At 44.2% G+C, this 26,318-nt stretch overlaps 1 protein-coding gene and 1 long non-coding RNA gene across 6 annotated transcripts in view; one reads left to right on the top strand and one right to left on the bottom strand.

Annotated features, from left to right (window-relative positions):
- The window catches only part of WDFY2 (WD repeat and FYVE domain containing 2), a 169,316-nt gene that overhangs the window by 99,220 nt on the left and 43,778 nt on the right, over positions 1 to 26,318 (bottom strand). For 2 of the 3 annotated variants that reach the window (XM_077855843.1, XM_077855841.1), the window contains exon 2: positions 2,681 to 2,748. In XM_077855843.1, coding sequence (XP_077711969.1) covers positions 2,681 to 2,687 — 7 coding nt within the window. In that variant the 5' untranslated portion in view covers positions 2,688 to 2,748. Of the gene's footprint in view, positions 1 to 2,680; positions 2,749 to 12,437; positions 12,576 to 26,318 lie in introns of those variants that run through there. The other variant, XM_077855844.1, reaches the window with a different exon arrangement.
- On the top strand, positions 8,958 to 21,081 carry LOC144288130 (uncharacterized). Of its 3 annotated transcripts, XR_013356133.1 has the most exons (5): positions 8,958 to 9,274; positions 9,393 to 10,288; positions 10,604 to 10,942; positions 11,485 to 14,078; positions 20,712 to 21,081. It is a non-coding gene; the product is annotated as an uncharacterized LOC144288130 (long non-coding RNA). The 3 variants fall into 3 exon arrangements; XR_013356132.1 differs by lacking the exon at positions 20,712 to 21,081 and having other exon boundaries at positions 11,485 to 17,721; XR_013356131.1 differs by lacking the exons at positions 11,485 to 14,078; positions 20,712 to 21,081 and having other exon boundaries at positions 10,604 to 11,405.

Below are 26,318 nucleotides of genomic sequence, written 5' to 3'. Positions count from 1 at the left end.
CACATCTGCCTTGTGATGCCCACGTCACAGTCTCTAGATACACCCAACCTTTCTACTTATTTTGTGACTAACACCACATAACTGTTTACTAAGCAATCTCTTAACGAAACACCTTTCAATAGAAAGAAATGCAAAACAATCTTTTGGAAATCCAAAGGTATTTCAGGTTTTCTAACTGCCCCCAAATACAGCATAATTCCTTATGCAGTAAGATTCCACCTCTCTCGAGTTCGACAAAACGGACTCTTGCTCGAAGATCAGCTACTCTGTTATCCAAACGCACTTAATTCCTAGGAACATAAAAGCCAGGATGTGATCAATTGTAATGAACACAGACTTTTGAATTTTTTTTTTTTTTTTTTTTTTGCCTCTCTGTGGTATTGGAGCCACCGACCAAGGAAAGATTATGGAAATCGTCTTGACCATATGCACCTACTCCTCTGCAAACCCTGGCAACTAGCTCAGTGTCCTGTGCAGAGCACGGATGCAGGAATGATCCACTAGAAAGTGTACTTATGATGTTAACTTTTATCTGTGTATTTATAAATCAATAGTATAGGTGCATGAGGCTTTCTATGTGTTCATATAAACACATGTAAGTGGATCAGAGGCTATAATGTCGGCTATAATGCCAGAAGACAATCTTCTCTAACATACAATCACCTAGAGATCTTATTAAAAATGCAGATTCTGACTCAGGAGATCTAGCATGGAACCCAATATCTGCATTTCTAGTAAGTTCTCAGGTGACCCTAATGTGGTTAGCCCACACACATTTTAATTAAGCAAAGTGATGCCTTTTTCACCCCCTTTGGTAGAAGGTCATATGCAAAATATGCAAATAACCAAAGGGTCCTCCTCCTCAAAGACTGATCAATCACTAGGAAAATGTTTGATAATATTCTCAGGTACTCTTCTTTATTATCAGATTCAAGTCTTCAATAAATATTTACGTACTGAGCAACTTGCCTGGTGTAGGAACTACAGCAAGCCCATAGTTATTCATACAGCTTAATCAATGATAAAAAATGCAACTAGAGGCTTCTCTGTATTCTCAGTGACATTCAAATAAAGAGAGTATCAGAGAGAATGACAGCAAAAAATGCATTTGGATGTGTGTATGGGGAAGAGGCAGATAAGCAATTGCTTAGGACCCTGTGTCTCCATGAGGTTCCTATTCGTGTTCACCTCAAGAAAATTCTTTGCTCACCATCCCTGAGATCTCATCATTCTGCCCAGGTCTGATTCTCCTCTGTCTTCATGGTCATGGGAGTGACATTGTCTGGAGCCGACTCTCAGCTGGCTGGACTAAAGACCTTCCCCACCTCTTCTAGTTAGATAGCATGTCAAGTTTGATGAAAAAAGCAAGATCACAGCTAGGACTGGTTATATCACTCAGAAATCAGAAAAAACAATCAGAGAATTCCTTTCCCTCTCCTTTTACCTGAGCCCTCAGCACTGCCACAGGTCAAGTTCACCTGGGGCTCTCGCTATATAATGCTGTCTGCTGGAGGCACAACGGTTAAGGAGCCAATATAAAAATTACAAGAAGTTTCTTCTTCCCTAATGCTGGACTGAACACTTGGTTCAGCTTCATGATTACCATATATTTCCTAAAAAATTCTAAAGACACGCAAAACCTCAAAGATAATTTGAAAAATCACAGAAAACCATTATATCCTTAATAATTCATTTGTTCACAAACAAGCAAAATTGCTTACTGAAGTTATTACAGCATTCTTTTGCCAGAGGCATAAACTTAATCTACAATTTAGCATGAATTTATTTTGGCTGTACACTGTGGTATATACTTCTCACACTGGGATACTTCTATCAAGGAAAGAGGTGCACACTGCAGAAAGCCAGAGGGTTTATGGGCCCAAACAGCAAACCTGAGGGGTGTTGCTAGGGTATCAATTTTAATTAAGATTGGAAGGAAGGGGACTCAGGGAAATGTTTCCTAATATAACTAATAATGAATTTAAATAATGATCTTATACTCAAAGAAACATGGAATAGGATGCCCACACTTCATTAACTTAATAATAAAACACCAGACTAAAAAGAAATTTTCTACTTTGAGGAGCCAGCTCTTCTCTCCCTGTAGGAGAACTTTGCCAGCACACAAATCTAAGAATCAGTCTCATGCATCTTTTAAAAATAGATTTTTAAAGAGTAGCTACTTATCAGTACAAGGACATATATTGCATGTAAGAGCTCGAGGAAATGAGACTGACCTCCCATTAGAATGTTTCAATCTGAAGCAAATCCTTGTGAGAACAAAAATCGTCCATGTGGACTCTCTTGTATTTGAATGAATAACATAGCAATAATGCAAAAACTGACTTCACAAATGTAATCACAGGGCAAAATTTCAAATGTTGAAGGAGGTACTCCACAAAAAAGTTAGACAAAAAGTTGGAAAAGAGGGAGACAGCTATAATCTGAGATAACTATGTGCTGTAGTCCTTCTCCCATTAATCTTATTCAGAAACTGTGAATATATAGTCAATGTCAGAACAATTTTCTTATTTTAAATACTGAGAGCCACAATGATTTAATATGGTACTTTCAACCCTCAGATATCCCTACTCAAGAAGATACAGAGAAGGCAATCTGGAAAGGAAAGGGAGGTGGGGTCCATGTCTGATTTTTTTAAGACAGAGATCGAGATACTTACAAGGCATCACATAGTATATGCTTGGCCAATACTGTCCGCTATCTCTCTTTAGCCACACACGAACGGTCCTACAAGAAGAAAAAAAGTGTGTTAAATCATAGTGTTTTTAATCATGGGAAAATAATTTATAAAAAGTAATTTCAATATATTTGCTATATTCATATCAACTTCAATTAAATAAATTTTTTTAGAATATGCTAGTACAACATTTTACTATGGATGTTGTTATCTCAACAAAAATAAATACAGGTGACATCACAGGAAATGGCAGAGTAGGAAGTTCCAGAAATCAGTCCCTACTCCAAATCCAATATCAAGCTGGCAAAAGCCATCAGAATCGCTATTTTAGAACTCATAGGTCTAGTTAGGTGCTTGCAGCATCTAAAAATCACAAATATGTGGAAATTAAACAACATAACCACAAATAGCCAATGGATCAAAGAAGAATCACTAGGGAAAAAAGAAAAAGAAGAAAAAAAGAATCCCTAGGAAAATCAGAAGATATATTGAAATGAATGAAAATAAAAACAACATAAAAAAACTTATGAGGAGCAGTGAAAGCAGGGTCATTTATAGTAAATGCCTTTATTAAAACAAAAGAAAGATCTCAAATCAACAACCTCACTTCACGCTTTATGGGACTAAAAACAGAAAAGCAAACTAAACGCAAAGCCAGCAGAGAGAAGTACATATTAAAGATTAAAACAGAGAAAAATAAGATAGCGATTAGAAAGCCAAAGACAGAATCAGAGAAACTAAAATGTGGCTCTGTGAAAAGGTCACCAAAACTAAGAAACCTTCAGCTAAATGGATTACAAAAAAGCAAAGAGAATGGAAGTAGTTAAAATCAGAAATGAAAGTGAGAACATTACTACCCTAAAAGAAATGAAACGTGCTATGAACTGTATGCCTGTAAATTTGAGAATCTACATTAAATGGAAAAAATCCCCAGAAACACACAATCTACCAAAACTAACTCAAAAAGAAATAATCTCAACAGGCCTGTAACAAGTCAAAAGATAGAATCAGTAATCAAAAATAATAGTGCAGACCAGATGGCTTCACTGAATTCAATCAAACATTTCAAGAAAAAACAACAATCCTACTCAACCTTCCAAAATACAAAGAGGAAGGACGACTTAACTTTGAGGCCAGCATTACCTGATACCAAAGGAAATAAAGGACTTGCACAGACACAAATACAAACGTTGCTGAAAGAAATTAAAGATACAAATAAATGGGAAGGCAATCCATGTTCATCAATTGGAAGACTAGATAAATGACAACACTCCCCAAAGCAATCTATAGACTGAATGCAATCCCTATCAAAATTCCAATGGCTTTTATTGCAGAAATGGAAACATCAATCTTCAAATCCATATGGAATTGCAAAAAGCCCCAAACAGCCACAACGATATTGGTAAGAAAAAGTTGAACACCTCCTACTTCCTTATTTCAAAACTTAACTGCAAGTCTACAGTAATCATAACAGCACAGTATTATTAGCATAAGGATAGATATGGATCAAGATAGGCTCCAACATCTATGGATCATAAATTTTTGACAAGGATGCCAGGATACTTTCCCACTTAAGTATCTATACTTAAGAGATAGATCAATGACCTAAATATTGCAGCTAAAACTGAAATTATTAAAGGAGAATACAGAGGCAAATCTTCGTGACCTTGCATTCATTCAATAATGGATTCTTGAATTGGATGCCACAGCCTTTAGTACAAAAAATAAATAAATAAATTAGACCTCATAAAAATTCAAAACTTTTCTGCAACAATGGACATCAACAAGGGAGTGGAAGGACTACCTACAGAATGGGTGAAAATGTTTGCAAATCCTATAGATGAGGGAGATTTAGTGCTCATACTCTGTAAGAAACTCCTGCAACTCAACAATGACAAAATGACAAGAAAACCAATTAAAGAGTGAGCAAAGGACGTTAGCAGAAATTTCCCAAAAGATAAACAAGTGACCAAGAAACACATGAAAAGATGCTCAACATCGCTGGTCAATAGGAAATGCAAATCAAAACTGTAGTAAGATGCCATTTCACACTCACTAGAAAGGCTACAATAATTTTTTTTAATGGAAGTAAGTGTTCTAAAGGCTGTAGAGAAATAGGAACCTTCATACATCGCTGGCAGGAATATAAAATGACGCAGCCATTGTTGAAAATACCTTGGCAGTTCCTCAAAAAGCGTTAAACCACATGACCCACTACTTCTACTCCTAGGTATCGGCTCAAAAGAATTGAAAACAGGTATGCAAACAGGGATGTGTTCATGTATGTTCATTAAAGCACAATTCTTGCCATTTGTAACAACATGGATGGATGCAGAGGATACTGCTGGTGAAATAAGTCAGTCAGAGAGACATATGCCATCTGCATTCACTCATACGGGGAATATAAGAAATAATAGACTCTTAAAAATAGAGAACAAACTGGTAGTTAGTTGCCAGAGGGACGGTGGGTGGGGGGTGGGTAAAACAGGTGAAGGGATTAAGGGTACGGAACTGCTGAATCACTACGCTGTACACCTGAAACTAATATAACACTGTATGGTAGGTACACTGCAATTTACCCCCCCAAAAAATTTTAAAACAAACAATAACAGCACAATTCACAATAGCCAATAGGTATAAACACGCCAAATGTCTATCAGCAGATGAACGGATAAACAAATCGTATGGACAGAATATAATATTATCAGCCATGAAAGGGAATGAAGTACTGATAACACGCTAAACTTGTATGAACCTCAAACGCACTACACTAACGTGAAAGCAGCCAGACAAAAAAGGTCACATAACATTTGATTCTTTTCAATGAAACGTCCAGAATAGACAAATCTGTAGGGACAGCAAGATTAGAGGTTGTCAGGGGATGAGGCTGGGGTCAAAAGGGGAGTAATTACCCAGTGGGTACTTATGGGGTCGTGACACAGTTTTGAAACTAAAGATAGTTGGTGGTTAAGACCACACTGTGCATGCACTAAATGCCACCAAATTGTAAATTTTAAAGTGGTTCACTGTATGTTATGCAAATTTCACTGCAATAAAAATTTAAGAAGAACAATCAATACAGACTTTGCCTGGAGTTGAGGCAACCACCTTCGATCATGAGACAACAAGCTCGAGGACAGGAGGAGACAGGCTGAGGTCAACAGGGTTGAAGATGGAAAGGGCCTGGCCTCAGTAATACCCCGATCCACCAACCCTTTAGACGGACTCTAGATATGTCTGAGAGGATTTCCGTTACTTTTACCCTAAGCCACTGTTAGATGGATTTTGTTACCAGGATCTGAATACATGTTAGCAGATAGAGAAGATGAAGGGAAGGAACATCTTTCCTTAGGTTTGGGGTCTGTCCAACTACATGACGGGGCTGTCACTCAGAGATGAGGAACAATGGAAAAGAGCAGGACATGAGGTGAGAATTATGAGCTCAATTTTGAACATTTAGGGATCCCTGGGTGGCGCAGTGGTTTGGCGCCTGGCTTTGGCCCAGGGTGCGATCCTGGAGACCCGGGATCGAGTCCCACATCGGGCTCCCGGTGCATGGAGCCTGCTTCTCCCTCTGCCTGTGTCTCTGCCTCTCTCTCTCTCTCTGTGTGACTATCATAAATAAATAAAAATTAAAAAAAAATTTTTTTTGAACATTTAAATCAAAGGTGTCTTGGGGCACCGGGGTGGCTCAGTGGTTGAGTGTCTGCCTTCGGCTCAGGGCGTGATCCCGGGGTCCTAGGATCGAGTCCCACATAGGGCTGGCTCCCTGCATGGAGCCTGCTTCTCCCTCTGCCTGTGTCTCTGCCTCTCTCTGTGTGTCTCTCATGAATAAATTTTTAATTTTTAAATTAATATTTCAAATTTAAAATTTTAAATTTAAGATTTTTACATAAAATCTTTAAAAATACAAAATAATAAAACTTTTAAAAATAAATAAACCAGAGGTGTGTTTAAGTTAGCGAAGAGTTCCTAGTTAGTGAAAGATGAAAAATATAACTAGAACTTTCGGCAGAAAGTTGTTGCAAAGATTAAATGTAAGGTTCTTTTTTTATTATTTTAGAGAGAAAGAGAGCACATGAGCAGGGGGGAGGGACGGAGGAAGAGGGGGAGAGAGAATCTCAAGCAGCCTGCCCGATGAGTGCGGGGCCTGACATGGGGCTCGATCTCATGACTTTGAGATCATGACCCGAGAGAAATCAAGAGTCGAATCCTCAATCCCAACTGAGCCACCCCGGCACCCCTCAACGTAAGGTACTTGACATACAGCATACAGGAAGCACTCAATAATTGGCAAGGATTATTATTATTGTCATTATTATCACTTTTTTTTTTAAAAAAACACACTAATCCACCATAGCTTGGGAGAGTTTAAGATCCAAGGTCTTTCTGGCTTGCCAACATGCTGAACATGTGAAGGGATTTTTTGCTCAATCTACAAAGATATCCTATCAACTATTCATTCATCCAGTCCCTTATGCATTTCTTTCACAGGTACTGAGCACCTGCTACGTGCCAGGCACTGTGCAGGAGCTCCCTGTGGACAAACAAGTAAACATCACGACAACCATGAATGACAAGGGCTCTGAGGGATTTTAAATCCCTGTACGGCAATGTAGGAAAGGAACCTCATCCACCGGGAGGAGGGTAGCAGCCTCAGGAAGTGCTGACTCTGGAGGGACGGCGTTATCTGTCACTCTATTTACTTCCTTCATTGCCCTGGCCACAATCTGTTATTTGATTTACCCGCTTGTAAATGTCTTTATTATCTGAAAAGTAAAAATAAGAAAATAGCATGGTGATAAAGAACATCTTTTCTTGCTCACTAGTATCTACCCAGAGGCTGCCAGAGTGCATCACACATGGCAAATACATGATAAATATTTGTTGGGTGGATGAAAATAGGTTGGTCTAAGGCAGCAGAGACGCTGGCTGTCTAAGCTAGACTCATTCTCCTCTGCCTCCCTTGCAGCGCTTACGGTGACCTGGGAGGGATGGGCAGGGCGCGAGGGCCAGTAAATGGAAGACAACACACCCGGAGCGACACAGGCTGCTGGGCAGAGGTGATCGGCTACGGAAACCACTGTAAGCGAACAAAAAGAAGTCTGCTGGGCTTTTCAAGGGGCTGTTTGGCCAACAAAATTCCAATACGTGGCCTCCCAACAACCCCAACAGCTACGGCTCTCCTGTCCGAGAGGAGGGCTCTGAAGCACAGGGAGCCCCAGGACACGGAGCCACGACCCAGGCAGGCTAACCCCAAAGGCTGCGCTCTCCCAACCACACTATGCAAAACTGCTCCCAGCACGGCAGGAGAACAGGGCAGGTTTCATTTTCAACATACTGAGTTTAAAATAACTGCAGATGTGGAACAGCGTCTTCCATGAAGAGCAGAGCTGAAGGCAGCTCCGCCACCAAGCACACCAGGTCGTAGAGCACCGCGATGTCACCGCAGCCAACGCTCCTGGCCTTTCAGGTGCACAAACTCTCAGCTTACACAGATACGCATGTATAGACAGACACTTAAGTAACAGAGATTCTAAAAATCCCGGTAGAAAAGGCACATGACAATACAGCTAATACAGGTCTGTTTTAAGATTTTTTTAAACAGCTGTATAGGTCAAAAAGGTGGCTGGCTAATGTTAGTTTTCACTTTAATAGTAGTGACAAACATTTTTGCGGGAACAACAGCCCCCAAAACACTCTGTGTATATAGTTAATCCTTACAATAGCTCTGTGAACAAATCACCCTTCAGAGGTGAGAAGGCCCAGAGAATTTCAGCAATTTGCCTGAACTAATAATCTGCCTGAACCAAAACCTGTGATTTTAAACTCTGTGCTCTCTTCACTAGACATATTGCCTTCCTTACACCAACATATATCAAGAATTGATAAATTTTACAATAAAAGCAAAACTATAAAAATAAATAAATAAATAAAATAAAAACAAAACTATAAAAATGTTTGTTCCCTTATCTTTAGAGGTATAATAACAGTTAAAAACTTTAAAAAAAAAAAAAAAAGCACTACATCCTAAAGGTCAAAAGTAAAATTTGGATAGCTAGGAATTCCCCCAGATAAATGCAAATTTCCTAGATAAATGTTAATTCCACTATACAAAGCCTATAGGTACTAATTTCTTGGCAAATTATATTTTTAAAGCAGCATAAAAAGACTTTAATAGTGAGTGGAAATTTTTTTCCTTGAAAAAAATCCAAGAAAGACACTCAGCTGTGATTGCGAGTCAGGCTAAGCCAGTAGAGGTCAGTGTCCTGGAGAAGAATGCAGGTGCCTCCGAAGGCCAGAGGCGCAGCACTCACCCCGACACAGAGCCCCGGTTCCCGGCAACCCCACGGGGCCAGACACATGGTGCCAGACACACGGTGCCAGGCGGCTGCCCCCGCGCCAGGCCGGTCCTCTCCTCCCAGCTCCTCCTCTCCCGCTCGCGGTCAGGGCAGCCGGGGAGGGGAGAAATTCTCATCTCAAAACTAGTAAGACAAGGCCCCGCAGCGGGTCTGCGGCGCGGAGGCGGCTGCCTCTCCTGGTCCATACTGGACACAGCTGACCACATTTCAACAGGTAAGAATCATTTTAAATATTACCCTTAAACCAAAAAAAGTTCTTCTTTTGCTTCTATTTTAAGGTGAAAGCAGAGGTCGGTGCACTGTAATATTTATCAGAACCCCACCCTGCTCAGGACTAGGCTGCTCCTCGGCTGAGTTCTACGCACCATCGGGGACGGCATCGTCTTTAGTCCCACTGGCGTCTGCCCAGGGCCGAGCTCCACACCAGGCCCAAGCGTGGGCTCGTCATTCCTAACACATCAAGGGGATCGGTCACGAGTTCCTCCCTGCCACCCACCCCGACTGTCCACTGCCAGGAGATGTTCTGATCACACCTGCAGAGACCTTGTGCGGAGTGGCAGCAAGGACACGGGCCTGAAACCCAGCGATCCACACACTGTGCTGGGGGGTCATGGGTGCGGATCTGTGGCTCCTGAGTCCGCCAGCACCTAAAGAAACGGAGGGGAAGGGCACCCGGCACTGCCTCCACGCAGCCTTCATGGGGTAGGTGTGGCCGCCTCCTGCCTGCGGCAGCAGCCAACGTGACCACATGGAGCTCAGGCGCTGCTCCAGCAGCGAAGCCCACTGCTCCCCTGGGGAGGGTCCCACACTGCAGCCCACACTTGACTTTCTGCTCTCCAGCGGCGCTCGTCTACGTGAGCCGGCCACGGGGTTCCGCAGCCCACAGCCGCTGCTGAACAGACCGTGCGCACAGGTGCGTGTGGCCGGCCGCCCCATCCTCCCGGGAAAGCACACCCTGGCTCTGAGCTCCAGCGGTCCTGGCGAGTCCACTTAGACGGAGGCGAGGAGCTGCAGAGACGTCCACCATCCGGATTTCCCGACTGCTGAAATCCAGTAGTGAGGGGTCTGCCCCGTGGCTCATGAGTGCACTTACAACATTCCGATTCATTCACAAACACCTAGTAGGTGCCCACGAGGCCCGCGTATAGGAAACGCACTGGAACCACAGAGACCACCCCGCGCCACCAATGTTCCAGAAGCTCCCCACGCGGCACTGCAGCCCAGCCAGGTAGGAGCTGGGGGAGACGCCACGCTGGTCAGGAAACACGCGGGGCTTCGAGCCCTGACATGGGGCCTGGGTCAGGAGGTGTGGGCGTCCCCAGGGGACGGCGTCTGGGGTGCAGGACGGGGGGTGGGGGTGACGGGGGCACCTGAGGACGGCGGCAAGGGCAGCAGGGGCGCAGGTGGGGGTGATGGGATGCAAGCTGGACAATGGGGCGGGCAGGAGGCCGCCCTCCTGAGTCTGGGTTTTACCCTGAGGACTGCGGGGAGCCACTGAAGGCCTCGTGCCAGTCAGAAAACCACAATTTGTTTGTTTGTTTAGGGAAGCCTGGAGAAAACCTGCTTATCCTGAAGCAACCGGGCCGGCCAGCCAGGAGGCCAGGCCTAAAAGGAGAAGAGAAGAAGGAGACGGTAGAGCATGCAGGAGGGAAGCATGCAGACTCGGGGCTGACTGCGTGTGGGGAGCTGCACGAGGGGCGGCCCCTGCGGCGAAGATCGCTCCAGCAGGCAATGCTGGCTGCTCCCTGAACGTGCTGCGCCCAGGGTGCTCCAGCTGGGCCTCCCGAGGCAGCACCGGCGGCCACCTGGAGTCCAGGGCGAGGCCTGAGCCGGAGCCCAGCGTCGGGAAGCCACCAGCACACAGGCGAGAGCTAAGCCGCTGGTGAGTGAGGGGGAGAGAGGACCAAGGACAAACGCAGAGCAACAGCAACAATTAGGGGTGCAGCGCGCAGGAGGTCGCAGACCGGGCGAGGGCGCCCCACACGGAGAACAAACAGCCTCGCTTCTCAGCTTCTCAGACACAGCATGGGGCCTGAGTTTTGGTCCACAAAATAAAGTCGTCATAAACATACCCAAGAACAGAACCAAATTCACAGTGCGAACGTGCCCATAATAAAAAACTATCTATATAGGTCAGTTCTCTGAGAGAAGGAGGAAGACCGGGGGCGGTGACAAACAGTATACCACAGGTTGCTAAGCTACTGAATAAAATAAGACGAGGCGTCTACCCATGTTGAAATTCAGGCTTTTAAAAATGTGCCCTAGAATGATGCAACCTTCATTAGTTACCATAGCAATGAGCTCCATTTCCCAGGGGACAATGGTTATTTTTGCCATCGCTGAAGTGCCTGGGGGGCGGGGGGGGCCGGGGCTGGGAGCCGAGGGAGGCCGACCCTGAATTTCCAGGGAGTACTCTCCCCACAGGTCGCACACTGCAGCTCAGTACAAACCGAAGGCAGCCCCCGCGACCCGCCGACGGACAGAGGAACTGGAAGCAACGGGACGTCCGTCAACAACTTTTGGTAGTTTTCACGGTGACTTGTTTAAAGGTGGAAAATGCAAGTAATGTTGCAGAAACTCTCGGAAAACATACCTAAAGGATTTTTTTTACAGCCATTCCTCTAGGATTATTTGTAATAAAACAGACTAGAGTCTCATCATATGCATCCCGATCACACGTGGGGAGTACAGCACGCGCATCGCCTGCCACACTGGCTGTGCGGCCAAGGCCCCAGGACGCTGGGGCTTGCGGTGGGGCTCAGGCTCCCCACCACCCTGCAGGCAGCTGCACGCCAGGCCCGCCGCTGCCCGAGCAACGGTGCCCAAGCACAGACCCCGGGGCGCCCCTAACTTCACCACCTGGAGCTCTGCTTCAAAACAACCAGCCACCTGGGTGCTGGCGGTCAGGTGCGTCAGGAGGGGTGCTGCATGCTGCTGACACCCCGCCGCGTCGGGACTGGCTGGGCCCCTCCCACAAACCAGAGGTCACATGGTTTCACAACTCAGAACTCTAAACAGCACAATCAAGTAGCAGTATCTTCTTGTTTTTTAAAACCTATAAAATGAAGTCTCAAAATGAGGTGAAACAGACGTAAACAGCAGGTGAGAAATTACACACGCACACAAAACACACGGAATTACTGGCTTTGCGATCAACACTAAGGCCTCGAGAGAAAGAAGCCCCCACAAGGACTTAATTCCGAGGGGTTTCATTACTATTAGGCACTACTCTGGGTCTGCAACTAGTTTCCTTGCATTCTAGCCTGGCTTTGTAGATTCTGATTCTCGGTTCAGCTCTTTGTGGCTGATGTTGGAGCACAGCTCCCCGCCTTTGCGTAGCTGTGGGCTTTAGGGTTCCCAGGCCCCCTCCCTCTCACCTCTCACCGCTGTGACCTGCACCTCCGCTCTCTTGTGTTAGCGGGACTCTCCCGGCAAGCCTGCCAGACTCCTGGGCGGAAGGAAGCTCCGGAGCCACACTGCACCTCGCCAGCGTCCGAGCAGTCACATGGCCTGTCAATGCTAGTTAGCAAGTCAAGGAATTCTAGGAGAACTTCAAAAAATTTTTATTTTTGGTAAAATAAAAAAGGTAAAAGGTAAAAACCTTTGATTTACCTTTTTTACCTTTGATTTTTTTAAATACCTATAACACTTTTATATATTTAATATGTAGTACTTAGCGCAGAGAAGGTCATGCTTGGAAAAGGTCATGTAAATACATAGAAGAAAGGACAAAGAACAGGAAAGAGAAGAGAAAAAAGCGAACATGTGCCCAGTGCAGTGGTGAAGTGTAACCCAGAGGGCGGCCGAGGAGAGCACCAGAAGGCGAAGCTGGATGGGGTACTGGGGAGCAGCAGGGCTACCTGTTCCTCAGCCAGAGGCCCTCACAGGCTAAAGAGACAGGGGAACAAGCTGTGAACTGTCAGTCTGAGCGATTCAACAACATGAGAGTGTTCATCGCTACCCCCACCAGGAGGAATACGGGCGGAATCACTAGAGGAACAAGAGACTGAAGTAGTGTTCTTGGCCGTCCACGCAGCAGGCGGGCATGGTCCGTCGTCACCGCACACCACTGACCGATGCTCAACAGGGACCTAATGAAACAGTGAACGCAAGAGCAGTGACTCAGAGGTGCCCTGGCTGCCCCTGCTCCGAGTCCGTAGCACATGCCCTGCTCCCTCCCAGGGAGGCCGCCTATAGCCAAATGGCCAAGGGTCTTACACCCTGGAAAATAAAGCAGAGCTGGGAGGAGAGGCTACTGTTTAATGGGCATGAAGTTTGCATTTGGGAAACGGACAGTAGGGATGGTCGCAAAACACTGTGGATGTCCCCGGTGTCACTGAACTGTGCACCTAAAAATGGTAAAATGGTAAATGTTGTTATGTCTATTTTACCACATTAAAAACTCTTTTTTTTTTTTTTTAGTTTTTAAAAAAGAAACAGGCTACCTCTCTGAAAGTGTAACCTTCACAGAGCTGCCAAAGATGCGGCCACGGGAGGGCCAGGACAGGGCATCCCTGCCGGGAACACAGGACAGGAATTCACGCGGCCACTCCCCCACGGAGGGGCAGAGGCTCCCCTGCAGGATGCACAGGCACCTGGGACTCGGGCTGCAGGAATCAGGCTCGGCGTCCAGGGATAAAGGGCACAAAGCAGAGCTTCTGAGCCGTGTGGGAGGGCACGCTTACAGAACGGGGGCCTCAGAACAGGGCTCTGGCAGCGCAACAGCCTGGGCCGGGCCGACACCCCGGGAGGCCTCAAGCGGCCGCACAGCAGCCACGGGCCGGACACAGAGCCGGGGGTGGCCGCAACGGTTCCAGCCCGGGGAGCCCCACAGCTGACGACGGCAGACTGCGTCTCGGTTACACCCCACGTTGGAAAAACAGGGAAAACCTCAAAAAGGCAACTAACTTTTCCAGAAAGAGAAGCTGGAGGACCGCACCGACTTTCAGCACGACTGCAGAATAGACGCAGAAAGACCTTTCCGACTAACGCAAACGCTGGCTGCAATTCAGCAGAAGGTGGTTTTCTTTTTATTGTTGTTACTTTAAAACCTGTTTAAAAGTGAGGGATCTGCAGATCCCCAAAATTCTAATAAGGGAGTTCTTAGCACTTTTTAACTGTAATGTTTTTAACCTTAAGAACTTCTGCTGGACCCTGTAGATCCCAAGTATCCATTTCATTGTCACACTGGTGTGGGCTATAGGAGAAAAGGTCTAGGCCTAAACGACAGGGGGAGTCTAGTAAGAAACCTTATTTAAGGATTCCAAACGCTACACCCTGGGTGCAAGAGTTTATAAGAAATAAATCTCCCCATGCAGAGATGGGACAGTAAGGAAACTTATCTACCTAAAAATCAATCAATCAATCAATAAAGCTGTTCTCCACAAGCTGACCCTCATGAAACATCCAGTACAAACTTATTCTCTAATGGAGAATTTAATAAGTGGTCCTAAATCTATGATGTCCTCAGGCAACCATAGAAGCAAAAGCAAGTCTTACAGAGGAACTCACTTTCAAGGACACCTGAAAAACTTTCCCCAGGTGAGGTTCTAAGGAAAATGAATGGATCCAGTTTTTAAAAATAAAACCCACCAGGAAACTAGGTATCAGAGTGAGAACCAACAAAAATTACAGAGCAAAAAAGGGACCAATAAAGACTTCAGATACTAAAATCATCAGAAAGAGATATAAAATAACTACATTTACTGTGTTTCAAAAGTAAGAGGTTAAAAAATGAAGACAGTAAGTGGACTGAAAAAAACAACTTCTGAAAATGAAAAAAATGTATTACTGAAGTAAAAATTTCAATAGACAAATGGAACAGATTAGATACAATCAAAGAGAGGATTTATAAACTAAAAGATAAATGAGGGATGCCTGGGTGGCTCAGCGGTGGAGCGTCTGCCTCTGGCTCAGGGCATGACCCCGGAGGTCCCAGGATCAAGTCCCTGCAGGGAGCCCGCTTCTCCCTCTGCCTGTGTCTCTACCTCTGTGTGTGTCTGTGTGTGTGTGTGTGTCTCATGAATAAAGAAATAAAATCTTTAAGGCCCCTGCCAAAACTGATCTGATGCTTCTGAGCAGGGGCCCCTGGGGATGGCTACTGCCCAGAGAGATGGAGGACAGCGATCGGAGAGGTCTCCGCGGACGGTCCCCACCCCTGTACGTTTCCCCAGTAAAGTCTTTTAAAAGCCAAAAAAAAAAAAAAAAAAAAAGGAAAAAAAGAGATAAAATCTTTAAAAAAAGAGAGATAAATGAAAAACACTCTACAAGACAATCCTAACAGACCACAATGATATGGAAAATATTAAAAGTTTAAAAACATGAAAGAATAAAAAAGATTAGAATGAGAAGCTCTTACATAATGTATAATTAGAAGGGAATAATACAGAGAAGGGGTAAAAGGGAAGAGTTGAGAGATAAGGGCTTAGCTTCTTAGAGAAATTTTGAAAAATGTCAATTCTAAGATGAAGAAGATAATCAATGGTGGGAAATGAGCCCAGGTCAGATCAAAAGTTATCATTTCCTTTCCTTTTTTTTTTCTTAAGACTTTTTACTTATTCATTTGAGACAGAAAAAGAGAGAGAATGAGCAGGGGGACGGAGTAGTGGGAGAGGGAGAAGCAGACTCCTCGCTGAGCAGGACAAGAGCCTGAGATGGTGACCTGAGCCAAAGGCAGATGCGTAACCGACTGAGTCACCCAGGCACCTAAAAGTTATCATTTCCTTTCCTAGATAACTGATCAGATTACGACTATAACTCAGTTATGCTCCCATTTCCCTCATGTCCTAGAACTTCAAGCAAAGAAAATATTCTCTAAAAATGCATGTGGTAATGTTAGAGAAAACAGGAATCCAGTCATCCATCATAACCACTTTTCTCTGCTGTCCATGTTCTCATAAGAAACATGCCATATGCATGCTTTTCAACACCACCTCTTGTATTTCGACGGTGACTAGAAATGCTCCATGAAAATATGGACCCAAGAAGTTAAGCAAGACATGATTTTGGGAATCATTAACATTCCCAATCATTCCATTAACAAAATTAAAGCAGGGCAGAAAATATAAAGTCCATCCTTTTTGCCTGCCCTACCCTACTTCTCTTTATCCTTTACAAAATACCCTAAGGTGAGTAAAGCAAAGTACCATCATTTCTAGTGAATGTCTGCAGGTGCTGGGGGTCTAGAGAATCAAACAATTTGATCAAAATTACAGAGCAAGATCGTGGGAAAAGTCACATTAAAAGCCTACTTTCAAAAAAAATAAAAAATAAAAAATAAAAAATAAAAATTTAAAAAAATAAAATAAAATAAAAGCCTACTTTCAGGCAGCCCGGGTGGCTCAGCGGTTTAGTGCCGCCTTCAGCCCAGGGCCTGATCCTGGAGACCCGGGATCGAGTCCCACGTCAGGCTCCCTGCATGGGGCCTGCTTCTCCCTCTGCCTGTGCCTCTGCCCCTCTCTATCTCTCTGTGCCTCTCATGAATAAATAAAAAATCTTAAAAAAAAAAAAAAAAAAAAAGCCTGCTATCTTGGGCACCTGGGTGGCTCAATCGGTTAAACATCTGTCTTTGGCTCAGGTCATGATCCCAGGTCCTGGGATGGAGCCCCGCATCGCTTCAGGCTCCCTGCTCAGCGGGGAGCCTGCTTCTCCCTCTCCCTCTGCCTGCTGCTCCTCCTGCTTGTGTGCTTGATTTCTCTCTCAAATAATTAGATCTTAAAAAAAAAAAAAAAAAAAAAAAGGCCTACTGTTTTAAACACACCATGTAAACCTTGTTTGGATAGTGGTCTGAATAAATCACATATAAAAAATATATGTTCTAATTAGGGAAATTTGAACATGCTCAAGGATATGAAGAAGTTATTATTAATTTAGCCCTCCATAGCAGCACTGCGGAATGTGGAACAAGTTATCACTTACAGGATTAACAGGTAAAATGATACAGTAATCTAAAGTTCACTTAAAGTGAATCCCAGAGGAGCACGGGGCGGGCTCTTAATTTCAGGGTCATGAGTTCAAGCCCCACATCAGGCATGGAGCCAAATAAATGAATGAATGAATGAATGAAGTGAATCCCAAAACCCCAAAGCAGGGAGTGGAGAGATACATGAAACAAGATTGGCAGAAGGTTGATCACTGAAGCTGGATGATGGGTATCATCATTATTTTCATGTGTTGTATATGTTGAAATTGTCCAAGATAAATTATTCTTAAAAATCTTGAGGTCTTGGGGGGCACCAGGTGGCTCAGTTAGCCTCATCTGCCTGCGGCTCCAGTCATGATCTCAGGGTCCTGGGATTGAGCCCCTCTCTGGGCTCTCTGCTCAGTGGCCAGTCTGCTTCTCCTTCCCCTTCTCCCTCTGTGATCTCTCTCACTCTCTCAAATAAATAAATAAAATCTTTAAACAAAAAATCTTGAGGTCTTGGGGCACCTGGCTGGTTGTCGGTCAAGCATCTTGACTCTTGGTTTCGGCTCAGGTCCTAATCTCGGGGTCCTGAACTCTTCATCAGCCTCTGCATTCAGTGGGGGTCTGCTTCTCTCCCTCTACCCCTCCCCCTGCTCACCCTCATACTCTCTCCCTCTCAAAATAAACAAATCTTTTAAAGAAATAAAATATCCTTTAAAAAATCTTGAGGCCTTAACTCGTAACATATATACATATATAACTCGTAACATATATATATATTTATATATATGTAAAAATAACTATGTAACAGATAGGCATAGCCTCCTTTAAGCACAGAGGAATTATGAAAAAGAAACAGTAGTGGATATTAATTCAAGTGGTACTAAACACTTTTGTCATCCAGTTGGCAATCTGAGTTGGTTTAACAGCCTGTGTTGGTGTTAATAAAAAGTTCACGAATGAAACACGTTTTATTTCTAGAAAAACGGTTAACAAACAATTTCTGGGTCTCTAAAATGAATGACCAAACTAGAAAAAGTCATGCTTTGAAAGGTGTTAACAGCTGAGGCAATTACCTGGCACATATGCCCAAAAGAAATCAATACAAAATATCAGAATAATCCTGCTAGAAAACTTTTAAAGTTCTCCTGTTAAATATTCTCAATACATAAATTATAGTAGCACATGTAAATGATAAGGGAGACAATAGCATATGGACTGCTTTGAAGTTAGCAGAGTGGATGAAAATGTCTATTTTCTGCAGTGCTTAAACATATTTCATTAGGAGATTAAATTCTCCTCACTACTGGGAAACACTAAATGGCATAAAAGTATTCAGATTCCATATTAAATAATCTACATTATTTTGAACATCCATCTGCTCTCCCTTATGACAAGAGACAGGTAGTGAATTTCTAGATGGAATCATAAAAGCCCTTAAAATCTAGCCTATTTTATGAAGTAACTAAGACTAATCATATTTCTCACAAATTTTAAACATATCAGATATGCTTTGTGGGAATATATAGGAGGTATAAAATGGGAAAATAAAAAAGACAATGAGACTACATCTTTACTTTGCCAGGTCAAATAAACCTCCATAATTTTGCTTGATATAAAGTGATGGTTTAGCATGAATGGTTGGAAAATTTCATGTTCTGTTGAAACACCACAGTATAGATACCCGCTCCTCCTATAATCAACCTCCCTTCCTGTGGGTTTTTGAGATACATAATGTAAACTCATGAATGTTAATAAATCCCATAAATCAAAATCATATTAACTTTCCTCCCATAGTGAACCTCTCACATAAGCTCCCACAGAATATCCTTGATGTATCAAAATGCAGTGTAGATGAACCTACAAACAGCCAAATTTGTTTATGCATTGGTTGAACAGTCTGTAAAAGTCTGGAAATAAATCACTGTATCTTGACCTTCCTTGAAAAACAGGCTTAAAAGTAAGCCACACCAACAAAAAAGCTTACAAGCAAACTCATTAAAAGCACAGGGAAGCCAGAGAAACAGAACCTTCTGTTTATTAGTCAACACTCGTTTATATTTTTGTTGGAGAAGTCAGGTAAAAGTAATAGTAGAAACAAAATCATTTCCTAAATTTCTTTTCAAGAATTCATTGACTTCCAAAAAGATTCTGAAATTCCTAAGAATTTCCTAAGGATCTTGAGCTAAAGGCAGACAAATCAGAGACCCTTCCACCAGAAGCCATTCTGTAAAGCAAGCATGATATGTAAATTATTACGCTACATAATATGCAGCAGTATTGAGTTAATCCCTGCAAAAATAAACATTCAAAAAGCTTAGCAGTACCCAGTATTTTACTAGCCACGCATTCTCCCAAGTCGTTACATACGTAATAAAATGAATGAAATCAGCATTTTCTGATTCACACAGTGTAGCTTTTCATGAATGGGTACTTAAGTGTGAAGATGGATTAACTCTCTGATCTCATTTTAATGAGTTTCTCTTTGTCTTTGAGGGACTACACTGCACAGATGCTCAATCACTCCACTCCATAGTCATTTAAATCAATCCTTTTAAGAGGTTTGAGTACAGCGCTGACTCGCACTAGTTTGGGCATACTAAATTCAACAAAATTTAAAGTCAAACAATAATTTAATGTAAAATTACCTCTTCTGCCCACTAGATTGTTAATTCCTGTCAATTCCACCTGTAGTAAGTGGAGTCTGTCCTGGCTCTGCTCTACCAGGCGGCCTTTGTCACACTCCCAATGATACATCAAGAGCCTCCGGCCTGGTCTCCTGCCTCCTGCTCCACTCTGCTCTGCTCCCTTCACCCGCCTCTAACGTCAACTTTCTAACGTGCAATTCCAACTGTGACTCAGCCTTCCATGATGTGGGGATCAAGTCCACCCGCACAGCTTGCCAGGTCCTCCAAAACCTGACCCCTGTCTGCTCCTCCAGCCCCAGCTGTCCAATACTCTGCTCAACTCCTCTTAATGGCCAAACTTCGTTGGATTTCATAGGTCAGGAGAAAAATTAAAACTAAAACTGAAAGGGTGGTGAGTTAAACATAGGGTTGTCACCTTTTGATTTTGCCAAGGAAAAAACATTTCAAACAAACAAACAAACAAAAAACCCCTACAATTTGCTAGCACTTTCATTTTATGAAAAGTTAAGAAGGGCATGATCTGAGAATTCTGAAATCTGAATAAATTTAACTTTAGATATAAAAACCTCATTATATTGTCCTTTTTGTTTTTATTTCACTGCACAGTGGTGAAAATTCTTGCATGAACTTATTATGTGAAAGCCATGCCCTCACTCATCATATCCCCTGAATGTGCTGACCCTCTGCTGAAGCGTTTGTTTGTTTCTCCCCCATCTTCCTTTTTCGCCACATAACTAGTACTCAACCTTCAAAACACACCTTATAGGCAGGTCCTTTCCCAATTTTCATGTGCATAAGAATAACCTGGGGATTTTGCAAAATCTGTGACCAGATTCTGGTCACAAAAATTTTGTCCTATATTTCTCCCAGAAGCTTTGTGGTTTGGGGTTTTACATTTAAGTCTGTGATCTATTCTGTGTTCATTTTATAAGTGTATGAGACATGGGTCATTTTTTCAACACGTGCATATTCAATTGTTCCAGCATCATTTGTTGAAAAGATAATCCTTTCACCACCAAATTTGTCAAAAATCAATTGACTGTCTATGTGTGTGTTTCTCTCTGTGGACTCTGCTCTGTTCCACTGATCTATCTGTCCAGGCGACACCATCTCACATGTTTCCCGAAGGCTCAAGATGCAAAGACAAAAAGTATATGTGCACGTGAAAAAGGACCTGGGATGTACCAGACCTCCTGGACGTTTGCCTTGCGTTCTCCTCCTCCTGCTGTGTTGTACTCACTGTCTTTACTAGAGCTTTAGGTAAGTTTACTTTGTGAAATCTTGTGAGTCCTTTCAATTAGCTGAGCCTGGGTAACTGCTGCAATGATTCTGCTCTCTGTGATTAAAAAGAACACAAAGCCAAAGAACTGGCTGTTTTCTATCTTGCCTAAGTGGGTCAAGGTCAATTCTCTCTTAGGAAAATGGCACTTCCCAAGTCACACTGATCACGGCCCACAGGTCTGCTGATAATAACCGTTAACCATGGCCAAGATAACTAAGATAACTGCAAAATACAAAATGTAAAGCGTAGTTACAAATCAGAGTCTATTAGAGTAATTCATATGCATAAATGTAGGCTACGGAAGGCAGCTGAAGCTAACACAGCAACCTGAAAAGGAGCAAAGCCCAGCAAAAGCTGAAATTTTTCAAGTATCACCAACTGCCCAACAGATACGTGTTGCGCTTCCTGATATATAAAGGATGACAGAGGTGGGCACCCATCAATCACATTGTAAAAAAGATCAAAAACTTCCAGTAGGCATCCCTTCCATTAAGAGTCGAGCCAGGGATCCCTGGGTGGCGCAGTGGTTTGGCACCTGCCTTTGGCCCAGGGCATGATCCTGGAGACCTGGGATCGAATCCCACGTCGGGCTCCCAGTGCATGGAGCCTGCTTCTCCCTCTGCCTGTGTCTCTCCCTCTCTCTCTCTCTGTGTGACTATCATAAATAAATAAATAATTATTAAAAAAAAAAAGAGTCGAGCCAGATTAAAGGGTATGCAGGCACTCCCAGGGTCGGAGAAGTCGGACATGGGACCCCGAATCAGCAATGGAGACTGGGGGGATGGTCAGAGTAAAGCTTCCAGCTCTCCTGCTGGCTGAGAAAGTGCAACAGCAGGAGTAGTGGAAGGAATAATAACTGTTAGGTACTGAATGCTTAAGTCCCTCCCCAAATTCCTCTGTCAGAATCCTTTTCTTAAGGTTTTATTTATTTATTCATGAGGGACACACAGAGAGGCAGAGACCCAGGCAGAGGGAGAAGCAGGCTCCCCGTGGGGAGCCCGAGGCGGCACTCGATCCCAGGACCCGGTGTCACGCCCTGAGCCGAGGGCAGACGCTCAAGCACGGAGGCCAGCTGCCCCCTCTGCCAGAACCTAACCTCCTATGTGCTAGGGTTAGGAGGGGGGCCTGTGGGGGAGAATAAGGTCTTGAAGGTGGAGCCCTCGTGAATAGCACCCTGGGAAGAAACACCACCTTTCCTCCACGTGAGGGTCCAAGATGACAGACATCTACACACCAGGAGAAGGCTCTTACCCCGAGCCCGACCCTCCTCCACACCCTGATCACAGACTTCCAGCCCCGAAGCCACGGGAACACCACCCAATCCATGGGAATTTGTTACTACAGCCCAAACTAGGGTGCCACCATCTGGGCATCGCTTACATAAGAGACATTGTTCTTCACTTGCTTTGGGGGGGGTGGGGATCCTGTTTTCATCTCCATTTCAGAGGTGAGGAGCTGCAGTGTGCACTCGCCGAACCCCCCCCCCCCCCCCCGCCCCCCGGGCCCCAGCGGGTGAAGGGAAGACCCGGAGGCCTCCGGGCAGCCTGACCTGGAAGCCTCCGTCTCCCTCGTCTCCCTCACCTCCACCTTATTTCTGAGGCCGTCTGGCCTCTCGGAGCAGAGCAGACTGTGCGCCCAGAAGGGGACATGCAGGAAGCCTGGTGAAATGTTCACTGTTAGTAACAGAAGACAGAAAGCAAAGAAATCGGCCGGTGGGCATTTACAGCCCCTTGCACAGCACTTGAGGCAGGTCTAGCAGGCCCAGAGGCCGCGAGACAGACCAGACCGCGAGCTGTTCAGGCAAGGCCTCTCAGCCTCTTGGGGCCGCGACCCTTACAGGCTGGCACAGAATACCACCACCACTTCTTCATTTCTCTCCCAACTCCTCTTAGGCCCCTGAAAAGAACGAGGGCTTCCTATGGGGCTTCTCCACCTGCGCCTTGTCAGTGTGGACAAAATCCACTTCATCCAATCATAACACATCCGACCACTTCGATCAGTACACCGAAAATGCTTTAACCAACAAAATCTCCTTGCTCCACTAAATTTATTTCCTGGCACTGAATATCTTGAGAAAGATCAGGCTTTTCCACTCGTATTGCAAATGTGAAAAAGTTTAATCGACTCTAACCCAGTTTCATTATTTTTTTTTAAAGATTTTATTTGAGAGAGAGCATGAGCAAGGGGAGGGGCAGAGGGAGAGGGACAAGTAGACTCCCTGCTGAGTGCGGGATCCCAGGACCCTGAGACCATAACCTGAGCCGAAGTCAGATGCTCAACCGACTGAGCCACCCAGGCGCCCCTCATGGTATTTTTTTAAACTCTTGTTTATTAAAAGGCTAAAGTAGGGCAGCCCGGGTGGCTCAGAGGTTTAGTGCCACCTTCGGTCGAGGGATCCTGGAGTCCTGGGATCGAGTCCCACGTCGGGCTCCCTGCATGGAGCCTGCTTCTCCCTCTGCCTGCATCTCTGTCTCTCATGAGTAAATGAATAAAATCTTAAATAAATGAATGAATGAGTGACTAAAGTATTACTTCTCCTTCATTTTGGAAAGCATGCAGCAGGTACGTATTTCAAACCAGGACTGGTACTATACTAAGAGGGTATAGATGGGGTCCCAGCCCTCAAGAGCCCAGAGGCAGGTTTTTATTCACTCTTTCTCAAAAACACACTCCAGGACTTTGCAAGACTACACTATGAGTTCTTGGTGCTTTTATTTATAGAATTGAAGCCACATCTCTGCTTAGAAATAAGAGGAAAGAAGATCATGAAGAAGAGAATCTTTTACAGTTTTTTGATCTCCAGTTTTAAAAGGTGGACTCAAAACTAAAAAAATCTGTGTTGTATATGGTAAAAGATTTGAGATGTAATAATAACAACATTTAGGGAGCACTATACTAACCAAGGCTCAAGTTTTAGTTACTTGATGACAATTATTTAAGCTTTACACTATATCCGTGTTCAAGATTATAACACTGAGGTACACAGAGGTTAAGTAATTTACTTAAGCCCTTAGGAATAAAAGGAGCCAGGATTCAAACCCTGGCAGCCTGTCTCCAAACCCCATGCTCTTAACAACTAATCCTACCACTGAAGAAAGAAAGATTCAAATATCATGGCATGATAGCAATTAAATAGACTGGCCAGTGGAAAAAAATAAAAGCCCAGAAACAGATTCAAGCATATATATTAATGAGCACTCTAACAAGTTATTAAAAATAATGGAGGAAAGTTAAATTATACAATAAAAGCTGCTACCCTAATTATTTCTTTCCAGAAAAGTGGACCCTTACCTCACACCATTTATTAAAACAAATCGCACTGGTTTAAAGAATTACATGTGAGGGGTGCCTGGTGGCTCAGTCCTTTAGGTGTCCAACTCTTGATTTCAACTCGGGTCATGATCTTAGCAGCCCCACAGGAGGCTCCATGCTCAGTGGGAGACGGCTTGAGGATTCTCTGTCCCTCTCCCTCTGCCCCTCTCCCGCTCACACAGGCACCGTGCACTCTCCCCCCCCCCCCTCAAATAAATAGGTCTTTAAAAAGAAAATAAAGAATTACATGTGAGCACCTGGAACCAGTATGATGCATACAACTCCCTTTTCTCATCACTTTTTGTGAAAATGACCCAGCTAACTCCGTAAGGAGCATTCTTCACCGCCAACTGGCCAGCTAAGAGACCCATCCACAAACGTGAACCCCTGAGGAGTCAGCAGAGGCAGGAGAGCCCAACCAGCAGCCAGTCCCTGGAACAGCATTAGCAACAAAGCTGCTGCCATTCACGAGCTACTGAGAGCTCGAAGGCCAATGAAGCGCCTCAAGCTGTCGACAAATTTCAATATTATCACATCCACCGGTAAGCTGGCTTCAGAGGGTTAAACAAGGGGCCCAATGTTGACCAGCAAGGCCAGGAGGGGGCTCAACTTAAACTCTTAAGCTTCCACTACACAGAGGGCCCAAGTCCACCCGGGGCCCCTCTCCAGATGGTGTGAAGAGCTCGTGAACTGGAGCAGAGGCTGGAAGCAAGACCAGCGGGGACAAAGGGCTGTGCTGGAGCTCCTGCCTGGGTGCCAGGCCACGCAGCTATTCAGGGGGCAGGGAAACTACTCCAGTCGGCCTAGAGCTGCCAGTGCAGCACAAAAGGGAGACTGTTCCTCAACAAAGGGGTACTCCACCCTGCAGCTGTCTCCCACTGCCCACTCTCCATCCCTACCCCACACAGACCACTGGGACCCGGGCTGCTGATGAGAAAGTACAATGCATCCAGCTTTCCCCGATTTCTGCCTATGATGAAAAGAACTGAACAATGACCTACACAACCCCTGACAAAGCATATTTCAGTTACCAATATTGAACAGACCAGACTGCACTTGGCAGAGGAGCCAACAGAGAAGCTGGCAAAGGAGATGGGAGAAAAGACTCCGATATTTTAAGACAAGTAGAATAATCTGAATAATTTGGGCAACTGCAAGAAAAAAGACAGGTTTACAAATCTTAAAATTTACATTCTCGGTTAAGATCCAAAAGAACAGTGAATCACTGCTACAAATGTCAGAAGGGTGAGAGGTGAAAAGGAGCAACAAGGAATAGAAGTCGAAGACAAAAGGTGGAACTGGAGGCCTAAAAAACAGGCAGTGAAATGCAGACTGGCCACCACAGAAAACCAAGGGGAACCTGCAGACATGTAGCTGCTCAGTGAGATCTCCCAAAACTCACAGGGAAAGGCAGAAAAACTGGAAACTACTAGTGAAGAGACAGCTCCTGGGGGGCTCAGTCGGGTAAGCAGCCAACTCAGGTCACGATTGAGCCCTACGACGGGCTCCAGGCTCCACACTCAGCACAAGTTGCTTGAGGTTCTCTCACCCTCTCCTCTGGCTCCTCCCCCCTGCTCACACGTGTGCATTCTCTAAATAAATAAATAAATAAATAAATAAATAAATAAATAAATAAATCTAAAAGAAAAGACAGCTCTAGAATAACAGATCCAGAAGCTCTAATATGTGCATGATTGAAATACTGAAAGAGAAAATGAACCAGGAAGAAATAATGGTTGTGTAAAGGAGAAATAGTAAGTAAGCAAATAATGGGTGAAAAAACAGAACTTAAAAGTCAGTTTTTAAGACTGAAATTATCCATTCAGAGCTTGGAAGAATTCATCATGAAAGAGCCACACAACCCCAAATTTCTGAATGCTGGGAGAAAAATGAAGACATTTGAACCTCCACCAAGATTTATTAACAACAATAAAAAGGAACATGAATGAAATAAACATCAAGCTTCTCATCCACCGCACTAACCACTAAAGGACGGTGGAGTAAGACTTACAGGACTCTGAAGGGAAGAGACAGTGACCTAAGAAGTCTAGACTTAGCTAAATTATGTACTATTATTATTAGAAAGCTAAGAAATATTTAAAAATACATAAGA

The sequence above is a fragment of the Canis aureus genome, chromosome 17, assembly GCF_053574225.1.
Source record: "Canis aureus isolate CA01 chromosome 17, VMU_Caureus_v.1.0, whole genome shotgun sequence".
Classification (NCBI taxonomy): Eukaryota; Metazoa; Chordata; class Mammalia; order Carnivora; family Canidae; genus Canis; species Canis aureus.
Note: the sequence above shows the minus strand (reverse complement) of the source record. Positions and strands in the feature narration are given on the sequence as shown.